This window comes from Panthera tigris, chromosome B2 (genome assembly GCF_018350195.1).
Source record: "Panthera tigris isolate Pti1 chromosome B2, P.tigris_Pti1_mat1.1, whole genome shotgun sequence".
Classification (NCBI taxonomy): domain Eukaryota; kingdom Metazoa; phylum Chordata; class Mammalia; order Carnivora; family Felidae; genus Panthera; species Panthera tigris.
The window spans coordinates 131,335,441-131,359,150 of record NC_056664.1 but is presented as its reverse complement, the minus strand read 5'-3'; the positions used below and the strand labels follow the sequence as shown (position 1 = coordinate 131,359,150).

The 23,710-nt window shown below is 38.6% G+C and overlaps 1 protein-coding gene across 8 annotated transcripts in view; it reads right to left on the bottom strand.

Annotated features, from left to right (window-relative positions):
• ADGB (androglobin) overlaps nucleotides 1–23,710 on the bottom strand; it is a 160,677-nt gene that overhangs the window by 56,115 nt on the left and 80,852 nt on the right. For 6 of the 8 annotated variants that reach the window (XM_042987275.1, XM_042987279.1, XM_042987280.1 and 3 more), the window contains 8 exons: nucleotides 22,339–22,468; nucleotides 15,358–15,391; nucleotides 14,266–14,449; nucleotides 13,241–13,304; nucleotides 9,737–9,839; nucleotides 6,723–6,912; nucleotides 5,073–5,187; nucleotides 2,370–2,537 (listed from right to left, as the gene is read on the bottom strand). In XM_042987275.1, coding sequence (XP_042843209.1) covers nucleotides 2,370–2,537; nucleotides 5,073–5,187; nucleotides 6,723–6,912; nucleotides 9,737–9,839; nucleotides 13,241–13,304; nucleotides 14,266–14,449; nucleotides 15,358–15,391; nucleotides 22,339–22,468 — 988 coding nt within the window. The remainder of the gene's footprint in view (nucleotides 1–2,369; nucleotides 2,538–5,072; nucleotides 5,188–6,722; nucleotides 6,913–9,736; nucleotides 9,840–13,240; nucleotides 13,305–14,265; nucleotides 14,450–15,357; nucleotides 15,392–22,338; nucleotides 22,469–23,710) is intronic. The other 2 variants (XM_007086878.3, XM_042987281.1) reach the window with 2 other exon arrangements.

Here is a 23,710-nt window from a genome sequence, read left to right as displayed (position 1 = left end):
AGCATCCCACGGAAATACAGATGACCTGGCCCATTTCTGTCTTAAACATGCTAATGAAAGACCTATCAAGTAATACACTGATATTATTTTCTAGTGAGAGAGTCGTTATCTATGGGACACTTACAGAATGCTGTACCTGATCTATCTGGAATTGTTTATGGTAGACAAATTTGGAATCTATTGATTTATGGGACATGGCTCTTTGAAAACAATGTCACATTAACTATGTAATATCATGATCTCATGGTTCATGAGTTCAAGCCCCGTGTCGGGCTCTGTGCTGACAGCTCAGAGCCTGGAGTCTGCTTCGGAATCTGTGTCTCCCTCTCTCTCTGCCCCTCCTCCACTCGTGCTCTGTCTCTCAAAAATAAATAAACATTAAAAAGAAAAAAAAAAGAAACGTTTTTTTAAAAATATAAAAATGTTTCATTATCAAGATGTGTAAACGATGCATGCACAAAGTTTCCTTACATATCAGATCTGACCTAGCAACAACAGGCTCATGAATGAGTAATATTGATGGCAGGGATAGGAACTATGAATGGTTCCAATAGTTTGAGCTCTTTTTCACCCATGCTTAGCTGTCTAACCTGCTGGTAGCAGAAACTTTAATGTGGTATCATCCTCTGGGGATTCCAGTCAGCCACTTGGTGGCAAGTTTATTCCAGCGGGCTTCTGTCAAGGGTAGTGATTGTCCTTACTAGAATTGACACCTACTTCAATGATGAGTTTGCTTTGTCTTTCCTTGGTGCCTCTGTCAGCACCATTAACCAAGGGAAATTACAGAAAATCTGATTTACAAGCATTGGATCCAGCCTAACATCCCCTTGGACCAAGGGTCGCATTTTACAGAGAAGAGTTAACCACTGAGAAATGTCTGGGACTCAATGCCCTAATATATACCATAGGAAGAGTGGATAAGATTCCTGGTAAAGTGGAATGGCATATAAAAGCCTCAGCTAAGAAGCCAGCCTGGAGATGATACCTTGCAGAACTGACACAGTATCCTCCAGGGCACGGTATAGATGAGCAGGACCAAAGACTAACATAGTGCTATATCTGTAAAAGCTAACATATGCAGGCCTGGGATTCAAAATTGGAAGTAGGATTGGCCTCTCTCACCATTATTTCCGGTGGCCCATTTGCAATTATTAATGTTCTCTGTCCCAACAGGTAGTTTGCTAAATTGGAGAACCTAATTCCGAGGGATGGATGGCAGGGAATGTTTCCATCAGGGAACATGGTATGATTTGCAATAAACCTAAATTATGATACATGCTTTCTTGCTTTGTGCTCCTCATTCTGATATACAAATAGGGGAAAAGGAACTAATATAATGGGGTGGAGGAAGAATTTACCCAGATTGTCATGAAGTACTAGGGTTTCTGCTGCATAATGAGGACAGGAAGAATTATGTCTGAATTTGTCTTGATACTTTTTTTTTTTAATTTTTTAATGTGTACTCATTTTTGAGAGATGGAGTATGAGCTGGGGCGGGGCAGAGAGAGAGGGAGACACAGAATCCCAAGCAGGCTCCAGGCTCTGAGCTGTCAGCACAGAGCCTGATGCAGGGCTAGAACTCATGAACCGTGAGATCACGACCTGAGACGAAATTGGCCACTTTAACTGACTGAACCACCCAGGCATCCCTGTCGTGATACATCTTGGTGCTTCCACAGTGAATGATTAGTCACAGCCTGAAAAGAGTAAGGCAATTAAGGTCCTGTACCCACCAGGATTGAAGGTCTAGGTTACCTACCAGGCAACTAGAACAGCTAAGGCTTTGGCTGGAAGAATGGGAAATCTAGAATGAGTGGTAGAGGAGAGAGATGTTGCATACCAACTACAGCCTTAGGGCTGACTGTAGCAGTGGAGACCATAGGTTTCTTGTCATATGATGATTTAATCATTTGCTTATTTTCAGAGCTTGTGGATACCACTTTAAGCCATTTAGAGCCATCACCTTCAAGAGTGGATGACAGAGTTCACTGAAGGGAGGCAATCATACTGGTTCAAGAGTAAATCACAGCAGGTATGTCTTGTAGGTTACCCATGCCCCAGGTGAGCAGTTCTCCATTGGGAGTGTTGTGTCCCAAGTAGAGTTGCCCAGATAGAATACAAGGTACCGTAAGGGCAAATACAAATAACAAAAGCAGGCTTACTTCTCTCTATGGAAAATAAAGGAAGAGACTCTTTCCCTCCCTTTTTCTTAGACACCACTTTAGAAAACTTGCAAGTTCTCTCTCTTCCTCTTTGAAATACATGTAAATCTTTTTAAAGGCTAAATTTGGAGGATCACCTAATATAAGATATATCTTTTTCAAACAGAAAGTATCCTTCTAGGAACATCATAACTTGAACATACTTACCCTGAAGTGTTGTGCTGTTAGTTCTTTATTGTGGAGGGGAATAGGGTAGTGAGCTGTTTGTAAATCCTTCAGAGCCACAGGAAGTTTAGCCTTATCTTTGAAACTAGCAATCACATTTCCAACAGCTTTCAAAATTATTAGAGACTGCTCTGTGAATCGGTAGCTCTCCTGTGAAGGGAAAGCAAAGCAGCCAGCCTCACTTTTTTTTTTGTTTTTGTTTTTGTTTTTTTACTTAAGTGTAATTAAGCTTACAAAAATTTAGTTTCTGTTAATATATTAAACCTCTTCTCTATGGTTGATTCAACAGTTATTTGTGAAGGGCTTACTTGCTCAAGGCATTTTGCTAGGGGCTGTGATCTCAAAGATATAAAACAAGGGATATGATTCCTGCTGTAGTGGGAACACATAGGAATAACACCTACCTCACATTGGGAGCCAGGGGACATTTCTCCATGGTATTAATACCCATATTTAGTTCTGAAGGTGTCTAGGAATTAGTTCGACAAAATTGTGTGGGATTGGAGAACCAATGGGCAGAGAAGAGTTCAGGGAGATAGTGATGAAGATTAAAAAGATAAGGGGGTAAGCTGGGAGAGATTAGCAAAAGGGTACACACCTTCAACTATAATATGAACAAGGTCTGAAGATCTATCTAAATGTAAACCATAGTGACTATAGTTGATAACACCATATTGCAGAATTGATATTAGTTAATAGAACTTGAATGTTGTCACAAAAAAAAATAATAATAATAAGTACATGAGGTGAGGTGATGGTTGTGTTAATTAACTAGATGATGGGGATCCTTTCACAATATTTATGTATACAAAATCACCAGCATGTAGAGTTTATATAACTTACAATTTTGCTTGACTGTTTTGCCTCAATAAGGCTGGTGAAAAAAAAAAAAAAAGGAATTGGATGTCAAATTGCAAAACTGTAGGTCAAAACCAAAGAGTGGGGAATGGGGGGGAGAGAGAGAGAGAGAAAGAGAAACCTAAGGCATTTGCAGATTATCTTGATTGGTATGTGGTGGGTAGTTGGTGGGTAGAGGAGGAGCTGCCCAGAGTAGAGGGTGCTTTGAGACAGCACGGAGTGGGTGAAGTGGGAACTTGTGAGGTCTACTTTTGCCCCCTTTCCTAGGGAGTACCATGCTGCCATCATGCCCCTTGGTTCTCTGCAGAAGTTTTGAGGAATGGGCCCGCAGCTATACCTGGACAGTACCAATTCGCTGCGTGGGGCGAACTGATGAAGACAGACACAACCCACTCGCCCCCTTAACGCATTTACTATCCTATTACCTTCTCCCCAACTTCCCAAAGCCTACAGAAAGCCTCTTCTCAATGGTATTTCCCCCTCAGGTGAAGCCAGGACCAGAAAAGTTGTCTGGTCAAGAGGCAGCACTGGGAGTGATCACATACGGCTCTGAGCAGCTTGAATCTTTCTGCTCTTGGACTGGTCTATCGCTTCTTGCTTCCTCATTCGAACTGAAGAATAATAGGGCCTGACTTTAAGCCCCAGTAGGTTTTATAAGATGGAGGAATTTATAACCCCAGGGAAAGATGAGTTCACAGATCAAAATAACTAGACACCTACGAAGTCCAGTCACCTAAAGAAAAAAAAAAAAACAAAAAAAAACCAGACTGGATAATCCATACTACCTAAAGCAGAATTGTTTTTTAAGAAAAGAAAACAAAAATGAAAGAAATAATTTAAAAAAGCAGGATAAACGTAATTAAGGGAATAAAAGACATGTACTTATAAGGTGGGCTTGCTGATCTTTCTTCTACTGCACAGGAGGGAGAGGACTGGAGAGAGACAGCACAGCAGAGAGGAGGCCGTCAGGGGAATCCTGCACAATCTCTGCCTAGAGAGGCAAGAATCCGTGACTGAGCCTGTCTGGGCCACAGCAACATTAGCACAAAAGAGCTGCTTCTGAATCATCTTGATGCTACCTTCGCCAAGAGAGTTATCGACTGGCTGAGAGGATCTCGCCTCCCTAATAAGAGGCTGTGCTACATGGAGATGGGATGGGGGGATGGTGTAAAACTGAATTATGCAGTGAGAATGCCCCATGCAAATTGGTCCCCCCAAAGCAGAGGCCCACATATCTAAATGGGATGCCTTTTAGAGGACATCTAAAACTGAGACAGAACCTCAGGGGAGTGGCCGGTTGCATTTACCTCGTTTCTTCTTTCAGACACCGTCAGAACAGCGGTGTAAGAGAAACTAAGAAGAGGCCAAGAAAAGAGGAGATGAACAAGAGTGACAGGACTCTCCATGGATCCTCTTTCCCTGAATCCCAGAGACAAATGCTCCAAATCTCTTAGGCTGAGGAAGGGGTAAAAGGAGTCAATGATACCAGAGTTTCAAGCTGTAATGGAAAGGACTGTAGTGATCCTCTATACATTCCAAAGGACCAGTATGCTATGGAATCTACCTGTGATGTTAATAGAGGTGAAAGGGGATTCCACAGAGCAGAAGTGAATGCAGTTGTCGGAGAAAAACTAAAATTATTTTGCATTCCTGCAGAGTGTAGGCTATTTATTGTACGTGTCATTTTGGAGAATTTCTTGCAGAATATACTTAACAGTTTTAAAAGGTAAAACATGGGTAAGTTGAATTACAAAAAATAGGCCTATGATTTAGTTCAAAATCTTTGAAAATAAGGCACCAAAAAAATCACAACTGCTTAAAGTTTACCGGCTCAAAGTTGGGTAGCACGGCATCTTCGTCCCCAATGACAAAAGTCACCATGCTGCAGATGTGTATGGAATGCCCCACGGAGGAGTATGCGGTGAAGAGAAGCATATGTCTCCTAAAGAGAATAGACAATATATGAGGACCCAGGGGTTCCCGTTGTAGTCCTTGACTCTGCTGGTTGTTTGATGACAGCTTGTGCTCAAATGAAGTCAGACATTACTGAGAGTAGAATTCTTTAACTCTGGTGGGATAAAGACTTTTGGATATTCACTCTGAAAGAATCATCAGAGATCATGGAATCTATGTTTCATTAGTCACATAAAACATAGTTACGCTAAATGAGGAACTTGGACATGCTGGAGGAAACTCCCATACGCTGCAGTCCCAGTGCAAAGGACTCCTGATTTTTCACTAACAAGAATAATTCACAGTGGTATAGGGCTTTGTAGATTTCATAGTCACTTTCCCACAGATGCATAATTTTATGTGTGTTGTTTGTGTCTTTCCTACCAGGGTTGCGGTGTCACCGAGAGCAGGGACACTCATTCCCCCCATTGTTGAGCACTTAGAGCGTGTTCAAAACATACATGTTGATAGTTTAGGCCCTGCAGGGAAACACCCAGATATATATAAGGAGGTTCTTTATTAATTTCCTGTTCTTGGTTGTCTTAATGGATTAGCACTCAGAGTAATGACTTCTGGGAGAACCTCTCTATGCCAGGGTTTTCAGGGTAGGATGTGAGAAATGTTGAAGTTTTAAAATTTATTATTTCCTGGGGCACCTGGGTGGCTCAGTCGGTTAAGCCGCCGACTTCGGCTCAGGTCATGACCTCGCGGTCCGTGAGTTCAAGCCCCGCGTCAGGCTCTGTGCTGACAGCTCAGAGCCTGGAGCCTGTTTCAGATTCTGTGTCTCCCTCTCTCTGACCCTCCCCCATTCATGCTCTGTCTCTCTCTGTCTCAAAAATAAATAAACGTTAAAAAAATAAAATAAAATAAAATAAAATTTATTATTTCCTGAGAAGATTGGATGCTTGCCATACATTAGTTTAGCATTTGATTTTGCTGTTTAGGCTTTGCTTTTTTTCATAAGGGCCATCACTTTTCATTGATCACATAGAATTAACATGATTGATCTTAGGAAATACAGTACAAATATTCATTTCGTCTGAAATATGAGGTAATATTTTGAATTTTATTCATCAAAATCAAGAAAACTTTTCGATTATGCATATTTTATTTAAAATGGAAAATATAATCTGCCGAGCCAAGTTTATTTTAATTAAAAATAAAGCTATAGGTAATATTAAACACAAGGTAAAACTATAGACTGATAGGGAAAAAAGTCTGTTTTTAAATAAAATCATGGTTCTTGCCAAGGCATGTAAGATTCTGAAGAAAACAAAAAGGATTGTTTGATACATTGATTTTAAGAAATGCTGATTTAAACCCTATTCTTTACTAAAGAAATTGTTAATCTTTGACAATTATGGGTCTTCCAAATGGAGATTCGGTGAACAGCATTTCTTTAATATATTTGCTCGTGGAGTTATTTTTCGCAAGAATCATAATGATCTGTTTCATACGAAATCACTTTCAGAAACCATATCCTATATCCCATATTGTTTAATTATCAGGTATCCAGTAGCTTACAAGGCTTCAAAAAGTTCTTCATGTGGGAAAAATGAAGTTACTCCATACCCAACAGGCAGCCGGACCACCGCAGCCTTGGTGGCATACGTATGAATCTTCAAAACAAGATCTCGTGGCCTCAGAGATTTCCAGGAAAGGGATTCCGCTGTAAGCAGTCCAGGCCCTACGTGGGGGCTGTCTTTTGTTAAAGCTAGGGAAGGGAAAAATACGAAAATTTGACTGTGAGAGTATAGCTGGCCTTCACTTCACGACCCTAGTAATGACACTAACAATATCAGGAATTAGAGGTGTTCTGAAAATATTCATAAAACCCAGAGAAATTACTCTGGGGAGATAATTACTGGAAATAATATAAAGTGGGATTCAGGTTTTCCTCTCTGTCCCATTTTCCTCCTCAGAATCATCCTCATCACTTTGATTACCTTATTATCTGTGGCAGAAATCACAATATCCCTCTGGGTGCAATTTTAAAGGTGGAGGAAACATATCTGGGAAATTAAGAGGTTCTCCTAAGATAGGGGTCAAGCGAAGTCTAAATATCCTATTGCTTATGTTTTTACTTTGGATTCTTAGCTTTAATTGTGTGTAGAAATAGCAAATCAGTAACAAAAATTTAATTTTAGCATTTAGCGTTCCTCTGAAAATGAATAAAGAATATCAGGCATTCTTCATGGGTAGCTAAGGCCAAAACACTTCTTAAATTAAAAAATTTAATTTCATTTAATTTAATTAACTGAAACAAACTTGACACACAACATTGTATTAGTTTTAGATGTACAGCATAATGATTTGATACATGTATATATTGTGAAATGGTTATCATGAATTTAGTTAACATCCATTACCCCACACAATTACAGTTTTTTTTCTTGTAATGAGAACCTTTAAGATTCTCTCTTAGCAAATTTCAAATATATAATATAATATCATTAACTATAGTCACCCTACTGTATATTACATCTCCAGAACTTATATTACCCTATATTTTTACCCTATTTCCCGATAATACTCAAACTGAGGATATAAGAGAACAACATGACTTGAAACACCTCTACACACATAGAATTTCAATGTTTTAGGACATGGTATGGCTTAGGAGCTCTTACTTAATAGATATACTTAGCTTATACCAATGAAGTTTGGAAATATTCAACAAGTATTTATTGCCCACTGATACACACTAGACTCTGTTCTAACCGCTGGGTATACCTGGGTAGAAAATCATAGGCCTGCCATCAAAGTTGGCAGGACATTTAATATCCAGCATTCAGCAAATTTTTATTGAACCTCCATAGTGCCAGGTATTATAAATTTGAATTAGAGATGCTTTGATTTTGCTGTTTAGGCTTTTATTTTTCTATAAAAGCCATAGCTTTTCATGGATTACATAGAATTAGTAGGATTGATCTTGGTAATCCAGTAAAAACATTTATTCATTTGAGATAGGAGATAGTATTTTGAATTTTATTCATCAAAATCAGGAAAACTTTCAATTATGCATATTTTCCTTAAAATGGAAAGTGTGATCAGCTTAGCCAAATTTATCTTGAAAATAAAACTACAGGTATGATTAAAAACAAACCATAGTTGGGGCACCTGGGTGGCTCAGTTGGTTAAGCGTCCAACTCTTGATTTATGCTCAGGTCATGATCTCACAGTTCGTGAGACTGAACCCCATGTGGGGCCTGCTTGGGATTTTCTCCTCCCCCCTCTCTCTGCCCCTCCTCTCCTCTCTCTCTCTTTCTCTCAAAAGTAAATAAATAAATATTTTTAAAAACCTCATAGGTAATGAGATTGATGGGGGTGGGGGATGCTGTTTCTTAATCTGTTTTGAAACAAACAGATTTAACTTTAACAAACAGGACAAAGAATTGAAGAATGGTGTTTTGTGCATATATGCACATGTGCAAAGAGCTGGCTTCAGACAGAAGCAAGAACAGTCCATCCATGAGCAGGAGGGAAGGTGACTAGAACTGGGGAGAACTCATTATGGGAAAGATGAAGTGGGTCATTCCTGATTTTTTCTCTCTCTCCAGTGAAAATAGCAGCAAGGTCATCAGCTGAAAATACACAAGGATGAGAGCAGCTGTTAGAAGATCTGAAGGTTTGAGACAGTCATCCAGGAGGATGAGAGTGAGGAATGCATGAACCAGGGAAGCGTTGGCAGTGTTTAGGGGGCCATTTTGAAATTTGTGGCCCTCAGTTGAAAGTGGGGCTAGCTGATAGGGTTATTTTTTCTCCAGTCACATCCAATCGGTGCACATTCATCAGTGCTCTGATGCACCACATGTAAGATACAGAGCTCATTGGCTGAATTCAACCAGTACTGGGATTTTGCCAAGACAGTAAGCTGAGGGGGTAAAGATGAGCAATCACACTGAGGTTATGTCCAAGGCTACAATTACAACAACAGGCCATGGAAACTGGGGGATGAGAGAAATAAGGACACGAGGAGACAGATGAATAGGGAAAAGTGGGAGGGTCAACGGATGGCAGTCCCAGTGGAGTCAAAGGATTGTAGAAGCAAGGGTGCTAGAGAAAGTGGACTGGAGAGTCAGGGTGTGTAGTCAGAGCTTGAAATGGGGATGCTTGAGACGATATAGTTACTGGCAGGTAAGTTCTAAAGTGTAATCATGAAAACAAAGGCCAGGGTGGGACGGAGGAAAAGATCTTCAGAATTGTCAAATCAAAGGAAGAGTGCATGTTTTTCAACAGATCTTGAAAGACTCAAGAATGGTGACATGCAAAGGTGGAAAGAAAAACAGAGTGGCTAGTCATGCTGAAGAGGTGAACATGCGACCGCAACAAGGAGAGGAGCAGGTGGTAAGAGTGAGCATAACCCATGACGTCTGAGGAGGAAGACCATCCTAGGAGGCGGTGTGAGGGTGACTCTCTTACAGACTCCGGAGAGGAAATAGTTTCCTTCATCCAGAGCCCCAAAATCTTGTATTTCCCCTGGACTGAATGAAAGTGAGCTGGGATTTAAGACTATAATTTTCTCAAAGCCCTCTTACCTCCAGATTCTCCCCATCGTACCAGTGCAGAAAAGCAAACCAGCAGTTCAATGGGTTTCAGACTATCCACAAACAGATAGTAGGACACGCGTTCATCTGAGAACTGCGAGAAATCAGACAAATCATTGAATTTAATATTAGTCAACTAATGCCGTATTTCACACTTCTAATAATTCTACCTAACATTTATAGAGAACCTACTGTGCTCTAGACACCACAGTAAGTACTTTACAGCTTTAATGATAGGAAGAAAATCACACTGAGTAAATGCTGGCAATAGTCTATAGAAGCTGGGTCTACAGGACCTGTGTGAGTTTGGCTCCCTATCAGAGAGAGTCAAAGCTCTTCTCCACGAGTGAAGAAAAGGGATATGCTTGTTTCAGAAATAACAAATGGAGGAGACTGGGCTTGAGGCTGGGCAATACTCAGAAAACACAGATCTCTGATAAATAGACAGGACACAAAGTAACTGTGGCAAAGAATGGAAATGTCTAATGGGGATGTATCAAGGTATTTTATAGGATGGCATGTGATATAAACCCTTTCTTCCTTTTGTTTACAAGATCTCTAGAAATATAGCCAACGCACACTAATGAACCAGACTGGATTTTCGCTTTGACGATGCAAGAGAGTACTGAGTAAAACCAGAACTTCCCTTAAAGGACAGCCCCGGAAGGGTTACACGCACATGATCTCAAGCCATCCTATAGGGGCACTATTAATATCCATAATCATGGATGAAGAAACTGAAACACAAAGAGAGTAAGTAACTTTCCAAACATCACAGAGCTTGCAAGTTCAGAGCTGAAGTTCAAAAGTAGGTCTATCTACGTATCAACTCCAAGGTTGGTCTTTGAGACTGTAGCACTTCTGTTGCCTCTCAAATTCTTGGCGCTTCCACATAATTTTGATTGATGGCATATGGTAAGTGTGTTAAGTTAACTTAATGTTATTATACATTAAAAGCTTTCATAGTATTTTACAATATAAAAACAATTAAAATATGAAAGAAAAATCTCTAGTGATACTGTAAAAACTGCAGGCTTGTTACTCAATCGAATGACAAGCATTTCTGGAAACGCTTGATACAGTGTAACTAGGTTTTAAAAGATCGTTTCCCTCAGTATCTTTCAATAGTAAGCATTTGACATCTATTTTGTTTGTTTCCTTTTAGCTGCGACATGTTGGCGATAAAGACAGTTGTTTCAAATATTCACTATCCAAAATCATGAAAGAAGCTTGGATTTGCCAGCCCAGTGTGCGTGCCAGAGGAAGAGTTCCTGCAAAGAGCTCATTTGCTGTCATTTTTGAGGGCCTGCGAATTTGGGGACAGGATGGGCATGGAGGCCACCCAGAGGAACTCTGCACTGGTGTCAGCACCGGGCACCTTGGGAGCACCTATCCCACCTACACACTGAACACTGATGGGACATCCATGGAATGTGCTGGGAGAGGCCTCAGGCTCAGCCACTAAAATCACCTATGGCCACTAAAATCAGGAATGCCCGGCCTGAGCCCACAACCAATCCATCCTCCCATGCCATCCTAATGGCTGTTAAGTTTGAATTCCAATGCCCTCCAAGAAAAAGCTGTTGTTTTTTTCATATCATTGATGTAAAAAACAAATCGGGGGAATAAAGGGACTCGTAGGAACTGCTATCATCTTATTTTGCCCAGCTGGGACTTGGGAAGGGAGAAAAAAATCTATATTTACCACCAGTTTGTAAAATCAGTTGGCCATTTTACTGCACAGATACGCATGTGTCCTAGGAGGGTGGGGTATAACAAAAACTCGTAACCAAAGTGCCTTTAGTGACAGGAGTGACAGCAACGTTGCTTACACTTGCCTTTAGTAGGCATTCTTCTAAGTGTTTTACATACATCCTCTCAATTATTTTCCCAATGCTAGGATAATGGGCTCTTACTGCAATCATTTTAGAGGAAAGAAAACTGAGGCAAAGTGGACTTAACTTAGTCAGGGTCCCACTCCAATGAAACCTGGATTCGAAGCCGGGCAGTCTGGCTCCAGGCTACCAACCCGGTGTACTTCGCGAGAGAGGCGTACTCGTGACAAAGTCCCAGGCTTCACATCAGGCAAATCTTATTCTCATGATGCTTGTGCCACTTACCAGTGTGGTGGTCTTGGGCAATTTACTCAGCCTTAACCTGCCTCAGTTTCCTTACCTGAAAAATGATGATAATAATAGTCCTTTCATAGGGTTTGCTATGGGGAGCTAATGCAATAAAAAACCTAGTTCAGGGCCGGCAACAGAGTAGGCACCTATCAATGACTTTCATTTTATTATTGCCAACAGTGAATGTGGAGATACAGCGAAGTGCCTGTAAACTGTATGTTATTCTCACATCTCTGGGGCCACTTATTCCCAATTAGCAGTTATGTTATTTTCATAAAGTCAAAGCATTCCTCTGGGTATTTTCATAGAAAAACTCCAGAGCTAGGTTGACCAGTTCTCCCACGACCTTCCCCCACAGGCACCACCACAGACTTGATTCTTGCTTTCAGAGCAGACAACCAGCTGCAAAGCACCTCCTGAAAAATGCTAAAAAAGGTTTTCTCTGCTGGCATTCTCATCTAGTACAAATGCAATGAGAAAAGCCATCTCCGAGACTTCTTTCTTCCCCCAACTGTGTGTACCGCTCCTGGAGATGTGGCATTATTGCAGGGGGCTTGAACGGCCCCATACAAGCAACATAAGAGTTTCAGTTAAATTTAATTTCCCAGAATATGCTTCATAGTTTTCCCCAAAATTCCACTCCATGTGAGATTTGTTAATTAATTCATTCAATATTTTTTTTTTGTTGAGTTCCTACCTCATGCTAGGACCAATATTATAATAGTAAACAAAAGGACAGAGTCTTTCTCCTTAAGATGTTGACATCAAATGGGTGGGTAGGTGGAGGGCCACAGAGAAAAACAATGAGGCAGTTGGGATGGAGAACGGTAAGCATAGGCTACACAGAGTGCATGCAGTCAGGGTACTTGACTTAGACTCTGTGGCCAGGGAAGGAGGTCTCACAGGGTCAAGGACATTCACGCTGTTCTGAAAGACTTCTAGCATTAGCCTGATGAAGGCAATAAAGATGGAGAATGAACTCCAGGTAGAGGGAAGAACATGGGCAAAAACAGCAGAAATGATAGTAAAAGTGTGCTTTTGTTTTAGGAATAGTATGTATTTCAATAAACAATTTAAATCAAATATAGCGAATTTATTTGTGATTCATTTATTCACAAATCAAGCACTTTCAATGTGAATTCACATAATAACACAGCTCAGGACTGAACATAATCAGATGACTCATACTTGGATATATGAGCAGCATAATTTTGCTTATTGTCTGCATAAGAGATTAGTAGAAGACTCTAAGAATTGATTTTGTTAATATAATTTTAGAAATGCTTGATAGATTTGAAGGTGTTTCTCACTAGCATGATTTAATCACAAACTTACATATGAGAAGGAAAGGAGATAATAATATATTTACCTTGAATTCTGTTTTTTGAAAGTTAAGGCAATATGAACTTGGTTTGTGAAAAATATATATATTCCTGGAAAACATTATTTATAACAGGTTACTGCCATCATATGCAACAGACTAGTCCAACACATTAGGATCGTAGGATCAAATAATTACAGGGGTGGGTGTAGAAAATAGAAAGAGGTTGGTAAAGGGATACAAACATTCACTTATAAGATGAATAAGGTCCGAGGATCTAATGTATAACATGGTGACTAAACTTAAAAAAAAAAAAAAAAAAAGAACAAAAACCTTAAGCTTCTATTTCTTTATTTTGAGAAAGACAGAGACAGCGCAAGTGGGAAAGGGACACAGAGAAGGGGAGAGAGAAAATCCCAAGCAGGCTCTATACTGCCTGCACAGAGCCCGATACTAGGCTCAATTTCACAAAACTGTGAGATCATGACCTGAGCCAAAACCAAGTCAGACGCTTAACCGACTGAGCCACGCAGGCATCCCATAGGGTGACTAAACTTGATAATACTGGATTGTGTTACTGAAATTTGCTAAGAGAGTAGAACTTCAATGTTCCCACCCTGTCCCCCCAAATTGGTAAATGTGTGAGGTGTTGGATGTGTTAACTCAATGGGAAGAGTCTTTCACAATGTGTATTTATATCAATTCATCACCATGTACATTTTAAATATCTTAAAATTTTATTTACCAATTATACGTCAATAAAGCTGGGAAAAAAATCATAACAACTGTATTGAATTAGTTGTCTTAAAGGGACACAAATGATCTCTCTTAGTGAATAAACAGTCTTCATCTTAATCAATAAGTAAGTCTCTGATGATGGCCTGAAACTGGCCTGAGTTTCGGCTATTGATGTTCTATGTGGATAGTCAACTCATCGATCTTTCTTTCTAACAGTTTCTCTTGCTATTATATCAATGCCAGAGTAATATTGGTTTAATCCCTTTAAATGATAGCTAAAAATTAATGGCTTATATATCCACCACATTTAATACACACAAAAAGTTCATACTTACTGAAAGCATACACAGAAGTCTTCAAAATCTAACCATATTTCTTTAGAAACGCTATTATTTATTGTTGGGAGGTCCTCTTGTGATTTTTCCTGTGTTGCTGTCATCTGGCTGACTAAATCTCTTTCCAAACTAAGTCCTTCACCTTGATGAGCTGTGTCATTTAATCCAAGTTCTGTTAGCTCTTCTGTGCATAGCAGAAGACAAACATGTCAATTGCACCTATGTTGTTAAATATTAAGTTATTGAGGTATGGAAAGTTATAGAGGGAGTTTCATATTGAAGCCTATTTTTGAAAGAAAAAAACCCATTTCCTGAGACAATCATTTACAGCAAGCCTCAGATTTGGGGATGTTCATGCAGAGACACATTTTCATACACTCGGGAGTCTAATCCTAACTCATACACATAGCAGAGTGTTAAGAACTTTTGAAATCACTTTCATAAAGTCGTATGCACATTTTTCACAGATTATAAAGTTACAACAGTTTCACAGATTATACAGTTATTAGCTAGTTTGTTTAAAATTAGCTAGTGTATTTAAAATCTACTATAGGCAGACATGTTCCTATAAGACTCACGCAACAGAAGAAAGGACAACCTGAGAAAGCCATTGCAATAAACGTGCTTCAGTGAGCCACTTAATGGCACCTCACAGTCTGTCATTTCTGTATCTTGTTTTATGTCTATCAAGTAATGTCACAAAGTTCTTATAGACTTCTTGACTCAAAATGTTACATATGCACGTGCCACATAATGCTTTTTTGGATGTGAGGATTGGCCAAGTCTTCATTTAGGAACTGAGGAATTGGCAATGGTTTCAGCACTTTGATCATCACATGCCTGCATTAAAACACATGAACTGTACTCATGGGCCCTTAATCAGATCATCTTTTATTTTGACTTCAAGTGTGAATTTAACCAGTGAGATTATCAGGGTTTTCTAGCCCAGAGTAGATTAAACTCAACACATCAGAGGAGACACTGGAGACAGGCTGCTGAGACCAGGAAAAGGGGAAGTTAAGAGCTGTCAAGAAACAGAGATCCCTTTGTGCTTTGATATTTTTCAAAGTCATGAGAAGTTTATGAATTTACCTTTTCCAGGTATAACTTGCGAAGTAATGTTTCCCTGTGAATTGAAAGGAACACATTAAGAAACCATTTTTAAATTCAACAAAACATGTTAGTTATCTAAAGCACCAATGCTTTTAAAAGAGTTAATACTGTCTTTAAATATTAAAGAAACAGATTTCTGCAATAGTTACTAAAACATGGCAAAGCAGAAACTTTGTTTTCAACCTTAGAATTCAAAGATGTGAATTTAATTAAATAATTGGCTGAGGGTTTAAGTTTGTGACATTAAAACAAAGAATATGTGAGTTTCTTAAATAATCGAACCTTATAATAAAAGTTAAATTAAAACAATAATATCTTTATCCTTATCCTTATCCTTATCCAAGAAGCAAGCCCATCCATGCCTTAGGGCCCCTGAAACAATTAGCAGGCATCTGAGACAGAGAGAATGAGATATGGGCTCATATCAAAACACAGGAAAGGGTTAAATGTCTATTTAAGGAACAGAACAAATCCCCACTTTGCCCTAAATCCTTTCAACGTTAGCATCTAGCTTTCTTCTGCCTCAACAGAACTCTGGAAATGGCTTCATGTGGAAAAATTAAATGAGAAATCTCCGAATCTGGGTTCACAGGTACCGTGGGAAACAGGAGAAGCTACTATACAAAGAGGAGAGGAATTAAGTGAAAGTCCACATGCTGAACTTTGAACTCTCAGCTCCTCTGTGCTGCTTGGTTCAATAACACTTATGGATCAGTGTATACCAACGCCTTTGACCCAGTCCACCCCAGGAGGGAGATTAGAGGACTCTAAACTGGAGAAACTGACCAGAGCCAGGGGAAAACCCCAAGATCTACATTTGGAGCTAATCCCAGTCCCAAATGAACCTCATTTACCCCCAATTATCCTAAATTAATTACCCTACCAGCTGACAAGCTCTAGCCATTCTGTAAAGCCACTTCCAATCAGCAGCTCTTTAATGTCATAAATTCTTTAGACACGTATATGCAGCAGAGTATCACCAGACAATTAAGGAAGGAGTCTTATATCAAAGAAAGAAACTAAAGGGTGTGGGTGGAAAGATTAAGAGAAAACAGAAACAACTATATAGGATATATTTTTGAAATTGGTAATATTAGACAGATAAGAGAATATCCATCTATCAAATAAGAAATGTCTCCAAAAATACAATCAAGAGGGGAGTCTGGGTGGCTCAGTTGGTTGAGCTTCCAACTTCAGCTCAGGTCATGATCTCACGGTTTGTGAGTTCAAGCCCCACATCGGGCTCAGAGCCTGGAGCCTGCTTCGGATTCTGTCTCCTTCTTTCTCTCTGCCACTCCCCGCTTGTGCTCTGTCTCTCAAAAATAAATAAATGTTTAAAAAATTAAAAAAAAATACAATCAAGAATGAGAGCTCTTAGAAACTGAAAATAAGAAAGTAGAATAAATTCAACAGAAAGTTTGGATGACAAAGTCGACACAAAAGACAAAGAGATTAAAGCTATAAATCTTTTAGAAGAAGACCTAGGGGGAAAGCTTCATGACATTGGATTTTGCAGTGATTTCTTGGTTGTGATACTACACAATAATAACAAATGTAAAAATACATACATTAAAATAAAAAAATTCTATCCATCAAAGGACATAATCAATACAGTGCAACCTACAGAATGGGAGAAAAATTCTGCAAATGATGCATCCGAGAAAAGGGTAGCATCAAGAATATATAAAGAACTTATGTAAAGAACAACAGAAAACAAACGAATTAATTTAAAAATGGGCAACGGGGGGCGCCTGGGTGGCTCAGTCGGTTAAGCGTCCGACTTCAGCTCAGGTCATGATCTTGCGGTCCGCGAGTTCGAGCCCCGTGTTGGGCTCTGGGCTAATGGCTCAGAGCCTGGAGCTTGCTTCCAATTCTGTGTCTCCCTCTCTCTCTGCCCCTCCCCCATTCATGCTGTGTCTCTCTCTGTCTCAAAAATAAATAAACGTTAAAATAAATAAATAAATAAATAAATAAATAAATAAATATAAATGGGCAAGGGACTTAAGTAGATATTTACCCAAATAAGATAAACAAATGACCAACAAGCACATGAAAAGATACTCAACATCACTAATCATTAGGGAAATGCAAATCAAAAGTATAATGAGATTCAACCTCATACCCATTATGATAGCTACTGTTATAAAAAATAAATAAATAAACAGGCATGGGTGTTGGTGAGGACGTGAGGAAACTGGAAGTCTTGTGCACTCCTAGTGAGAATATAAAATGAAAAACAGTATTGCAGCTCCTGAAAAATAAAAGTTGATTTAATATGTGACTCAACAAGTCCTCGTTTGGATAAAAACCCAACAGAATTGAAAGCAGTGTCTCAAGGAGATATTTGTATACCTATGGTCATATCAGCATCATTCACCCAGTGTCCATTGTCGGCTTAATGAATAAACAATGCGATATACATATATATGTATATATACTATTCCATCATATTATATACTATTCCATATATATATACACACACATATGAATGACACATGCTACAACATGGGAAGGACTGTGGGAACATTATACTAAATGACATAAGCCAGTCACAAGCGTATAAATACTGTATGATCCCTCCTTATATAAGGCACCTAGAGTAGTCAAATTCATAGAGACAAAGTACGATGGTGGTTCTAAGGGACCAAGAGAAGGGGGAATGAGAAATTGTTTAATGGGTATAGAGTTTTAGTTTTGTAATATGAAGTAAGATCTGAAGATCGGTTGCGCAGCAATGTGAATGTACTTAACATTGTGTTGAGAAGAAGGAACTCTCCAAGAAACAGTATTAAGAAAAATCATCCAGACTGAATAAATCCTCCAGGAAACACTATTAGGAGAAATTATCCAGGTTGAATGGGTTCATGGAGTACCCAGCACAGTTCATGAAAAAGACTCATACCAAGGCCAATCACTGCAAAGTTTAATTATTCCAAGAATGAAAAGATGGTCTTTGAGATGGCAGAGTCACATACAAATGATCAAGAATCCCAGTGTCATGTGTATTCCTAAGGACAATGCTTATATTTCTGTAAATACATTGTAGAATGCTACTAAGATCAACATAATTTACAAATTCATCCCCTCACACAGTTAACATAGTTAACTATTCTTCTTTGCGTGTGTGGGCGGGGGGAGGGGACATTCGGTTAAGTTAAAAAGAAAAAGAAAAAGAAAACCAATGCTTAAAGTTAGAATACAAGGGATTAAGGAAAGGGATTAAGGAAGAACTTCAAAATTCTAAAGGAATGATTTCTAAACTAAAATCTATATCCCACCAAAATATAAATCAGGTGGAGGGTGGATTATAGATAACTGCAAGCATATCAATTCTCATAATTTCCAATTCTCATAAATCTTTTCCCAGAAGTTTTGGAAAATGCAATTCACCAAAATCAGGTTTTAACCTAGAAACATAGTTTCCAGAAAACAAGAAATCCATCACAGAGAGACAAAAGGAAGTCTCAAGATGACGGGTGTAAGGTTCCATTCATTTGAACTGTAGGAAGAAAGCAAAGGATTCTGGGGTGGGGAGGTGTCTCCAGGAACATAACTGGCACTTAAAGAAAACCTAATGTGTTTGTGTGCCAAATAGTCTTTAGAGGGATTTTCTTTTCCTTCCTTTCTTCCTCCCTCCTTGCTCTCTCCCTTTCTTTCTTTCTTTCTTTCTTTCTTTCTTTCTTTCTTTCTTTCTTTCTTTCTTTCTTTCCTTCCTTCCTTCCTTCCTTCCTTCCCTCCTTCCTTTATTTTCTCTCTTTTCTTTCTTTCATTCATTATTTGGGAAGGTTTACTAATGTGTCATAGAAAAGTAACCAAATGATGGGGTGCCTGGGTGGCTCAGTCGGTTAAGTGTCTGACTCTTGATTTGGTTCAGGACATAATCGTATGGTTCATGGGCTCAGGCCCACATCAGGCTCCATGCTGACAGTGTAGAGGCTGGTTGGGATTCTCTCTCTCTGTCCCTCCCCTGCTCCTGCACACTCATTCTCTCTCTCCCTAAACAAACACACAAACTTGAAAACAAAAAAAAGTAACCAAATGAAAAAACACCATAATTAGCTTGTACAAAAATCTATGTAAGAAATGTTTTTGTATTTGCCTCCACAGTAATAATCCTTAACTAACTAGAATATCAATTCAATAAAGACTTCTGGAATTAAAAAAAAAAAAAAAACCTGGAAGAGAGAAGAAAGCAGAGGTGTGTGATGGTGAGTGAAGACAGTACTGTATCCTTATCTTCCACAACAAGGGATAATATCTAACTTGATAGATAAAGAAATAACAAAATCCCATCATTCAATAAACACATAATGGTGTCTGCCATGTGCTAGGAATTTTCACTAGTGCTGAAAGAAAAACAGTGTATTATAAAATCATCGTCTCTGCCTTCATAAGGCCTACTATTTAGAAATGTAGAGATACAGGAGCATCTGGGTGGCTCAGTCCACTGAGAGGCCAATTCGATTTTGGCTCAGGTCATGATCTCTAAGTTGTGGGATAGAGCCCTGGGTAGGGCTCTGCACTGAGCATGGAGTCTGCTTAAGATTGTATCCTCCCTCTCCCTCTGGCCCTCCCCTGATGCATGCTCTCTCTCTCTCTGTCTCTCTCTCTCTCTGTCTCTCAAAAAATAAGAAAGAAAGAAAGAAAGAAAGAAAGAAAGAAAGAAAGAAAGAAAGAAAGAAAACTAGTTTTAAAAAAGAAATGCAGAGATAGACACCAGAAGAAACACAAATAAAATAAAAGTGATTGACTCTGGAGAGAAAGACTAAGGAATGAGGAGGAGTAAAACAGGTTGGCTATTTTTATGTTTTGGGTATTTTTTGACTTTTTAAAAATACTGCATGGAATAGATTAAAACTTATAGAAAAACTTTAAAAGTGTGAAAAATCTATTCATTCTCTTTACAAGATTTCTCATTTGTTAGTCTGCTTTTCAACTAATACTAAAAAAATTTGTTTACCTCTATGCAATGGCCTGCCCCACAAGGTATCTTATGCCATCTATAGAGGTTGGTAGAAATGAACTGTGATTCATTCACATAATGAAATATTATGCAATTTTAAGAATAAAGACACTCTTTAGGTATAGATATGAAATTTTCGCCTGTACATATTCAGTAAAAACTTTTTTGTTTGTTAAATTTTGAATAGAAAAAGGGGAGGTAATGGATTATTGTGTGTTTCTTTGCATTTGCACAAAGAAACACCGAAAGTGTCCTACAGAGGGCAGAGCAGTGAAAATGGAGAAGTACATGAATGGAAACAAGACTTCTTAATGTATGCCTTATATTTTTATTTTTTAACATGTTAATATATTACCTTTTAAACAACAACTACCTTTTTACAGCCACCACACTGGCAGAAGTTGAAATATCAGACACTGTAAGTGTTGGCCAGGATGTGGTGTGAAGAAAATTCTTATCCAGGGCTGACAGGAGTGGATATTGATACACCTGTATTGGAAAATTTTGGGGCATTTTGTTGTGATGTTAAATGGGTAAATGCCCTATGACCCAACAATTATACTGCCAGATTCACATCCTGGAGCAGGGATTCCTAGCCTAGTGTCCTTTGGGACTCATTGTTAAGATTTCAGGAATCTGTGAACATGGATGGTTGAAAAAATTCATCTTTAACCCAAGTTCAGCATTTTCCTCCATTATCAATTTATCAGTGCAGGTGAGTAGCCACAATGTTGTTAACAATAATTGTGACTTTACACACAAAAGAAGTCACAGTACCCTACGTATCATTAGAATTGCAAATATCAAAAAAAAAAAAAAAAGAATTGCAAATATCCTAAAATGTCACATGTGTTGATCAGTACTCTGAAATTACACAGTTATGAGACCCATTGTCAGGTTTCAAGTGGCTACATCTTGCTCTCTATGGATACTCTCATGACCTGTAGCTGCCCAGTCATACTATACTTAGCAGGCAACTATACTTAGCAGTCATTCCACCCCCAGACAGCAAAGTTGTGTGTCCTCACAGTGCTAACACACACAGCTATTTTGCTTTCCACTATTCCCTATCGTCAATAGTCAACTAATACGCAGACACAGATTAGTTGTCATTGTGTGTTAAAGTTTTTAAAAAATTGGCAAAGGGACCCATCTTCCGGAAAAGATTACAAACCCTGGAACTAAGGAAACTCTTACACATGCATACAGGGACAGCAAAGAATAGTCATGGTATTACTGCTTACAATAGTAAGAAACATGAAGCGGGGCACCTGGGTGGCTCAGTCGGTTGAGCGTCCAACTTCAGTTCAGGTCATGATCTCACACTCCATGAGTTTGAGCCCCACGTTGGGCCCTGTGCTGACAGCTCAGAGCCTGGAGCCTGCTTCCGATTCTGTGTCTCCCTCTCTCTCTGACCCTCCCCCATTCATGCTCTGTCTCTCTTTGTCTCAAAAATAAATAAAAACACTTACAAAATTTAAAAAAAGAAACATGAAGCAGTGAATATAACCATCAACAATGTGAAAGATAAAAAAAAAAACAAAACAGTAGGTTGGTTATCCATTAAATACCTTCAACCAGTGAAATGAATTGAATGAACTGTGACACGCAGCAAGAGACAAATCTCAGAATTGATGTTAAGTGAAAGGAGTCCCAGAAGAATTAATATGAATCCATTCAGATAAAATTATATAGCAATGAAACTAAGGTTATATTGTTTATAAACGTATACATAATTGGAAAAATTAGAAGAGTATGAGGTTGGTTAATGACAATGGCAGAGAGGAGGTGCAACCTGGAAGAGACACGCAGGGGACTGCTATGAGTATGGCATTTTCTAATCTAGATGATAGATATGTAAAAAGCTTATTTTCATGGTATTCTTTATTCTGTTCAGATGCATGCCATACATTGTTTGGTGTATAACATATTTCACAATTTAAGAAAAAAACATTTATAATTAAGAATTGGGCCAATAATAAGAGTAACATAGTTACCTGAGATACTGTTCCTGTCAACTGAATTAAGTCTGGCTGGCTAAAGGTGATGGTTTCATCATTTTCAGTAAGGGAAGATAAACCAGATCCTGGAGGTACCCCTTTCTTGATAAAATATTGTACAAAATGACTAATAAAAGAAAAAAAAACAACCTCTGTTACCTTAATGTCTTGCTTAAAGTTATAACTGCACTTTTTATTGAGGCATAATTGCTGTATAACATTATATTAGTTTCAGGTGTACGACATGATGATTTTACATTAATATGTATTGTAAAATGATCACATGTCTAGTTAACAACCATCACCATACATAGTTATCATTTTTTTCTTGTAATGAGAACTCTTAAGATTTACTCTCTTAGCAGCTTTCAAATATGCAACACATATTGTTAACTATAGTCATCATGCTGTACATTACATCTCATGACTTACTTATTTTATAACTGGAACTTTGTACATTTTGACCCCCCCCCCTTTACCCATGCCAGCCACCCCTTATCTCTGGCAACCACCAATCTGTTCTCTGTATCTTGGGTGTTTGTTTTTGTTTTTGAATTTTTAGATTCCACATGTTAAGTGAGATCATACGGTATTCAACTTTCTCTGACTGCCTTATTTCACTTAGCATAATGCCCTCAAGGTCCATCCATGTTGTCATAAATGGTAAGATTCCCTTCTCTTTCATGGCTTAATGCCATTGCATTGTATATTAAATAACAGCAGTTTAGTCAAGAGAAATTTCTGATTTTGTTCATTTCATCATCTCATCCATTTACATCCAATAACAAATTTTTATTTCATATTAAAAACCTTGACTTGCTTTCTGTACTCTGAAGAAGTATCTCTATCAGTCAACGCACTGCTGTAAAAATTTTCTAGAACACTATTTTAAAATTATGGTGGTCATCTTTAAATGTTGATGATCAGAACAAAGGAATTTTACATTTAGACTTGATTTAACTCAGCATCAGAGTAATGTATCAGTGAAATAGGGCTCCGAGTAAGAAATTGTGAGTCTTGAGCACTTGAGTTTATAACTGTGGCACTCTTACTAGCTACTCAAGGGTACAGAATTTCAAGTAATTACTAATAAGACCTTGAATCGCCATTGTCATACCTCGAAGTTTATAGGCACAATAAAAAGACATTGTTATAGCACATATATTTTACTTTAAGTGTTTGTCAACGATAAAATTAAATTTCATGTATACAGTCTTCCTGAACTTCTTTTTTTCTTTGCGAATGTTTAGTGAAAGTTCCTAATTCACAAGCTAAGCATCTCTGATTTACCTGAAGCTGACGCTAGAGGGTAGCACAGACATATTTGTTGTGAGGCTCTGAGCGGCTTCCACTTGGCCAGGAGCCAAGA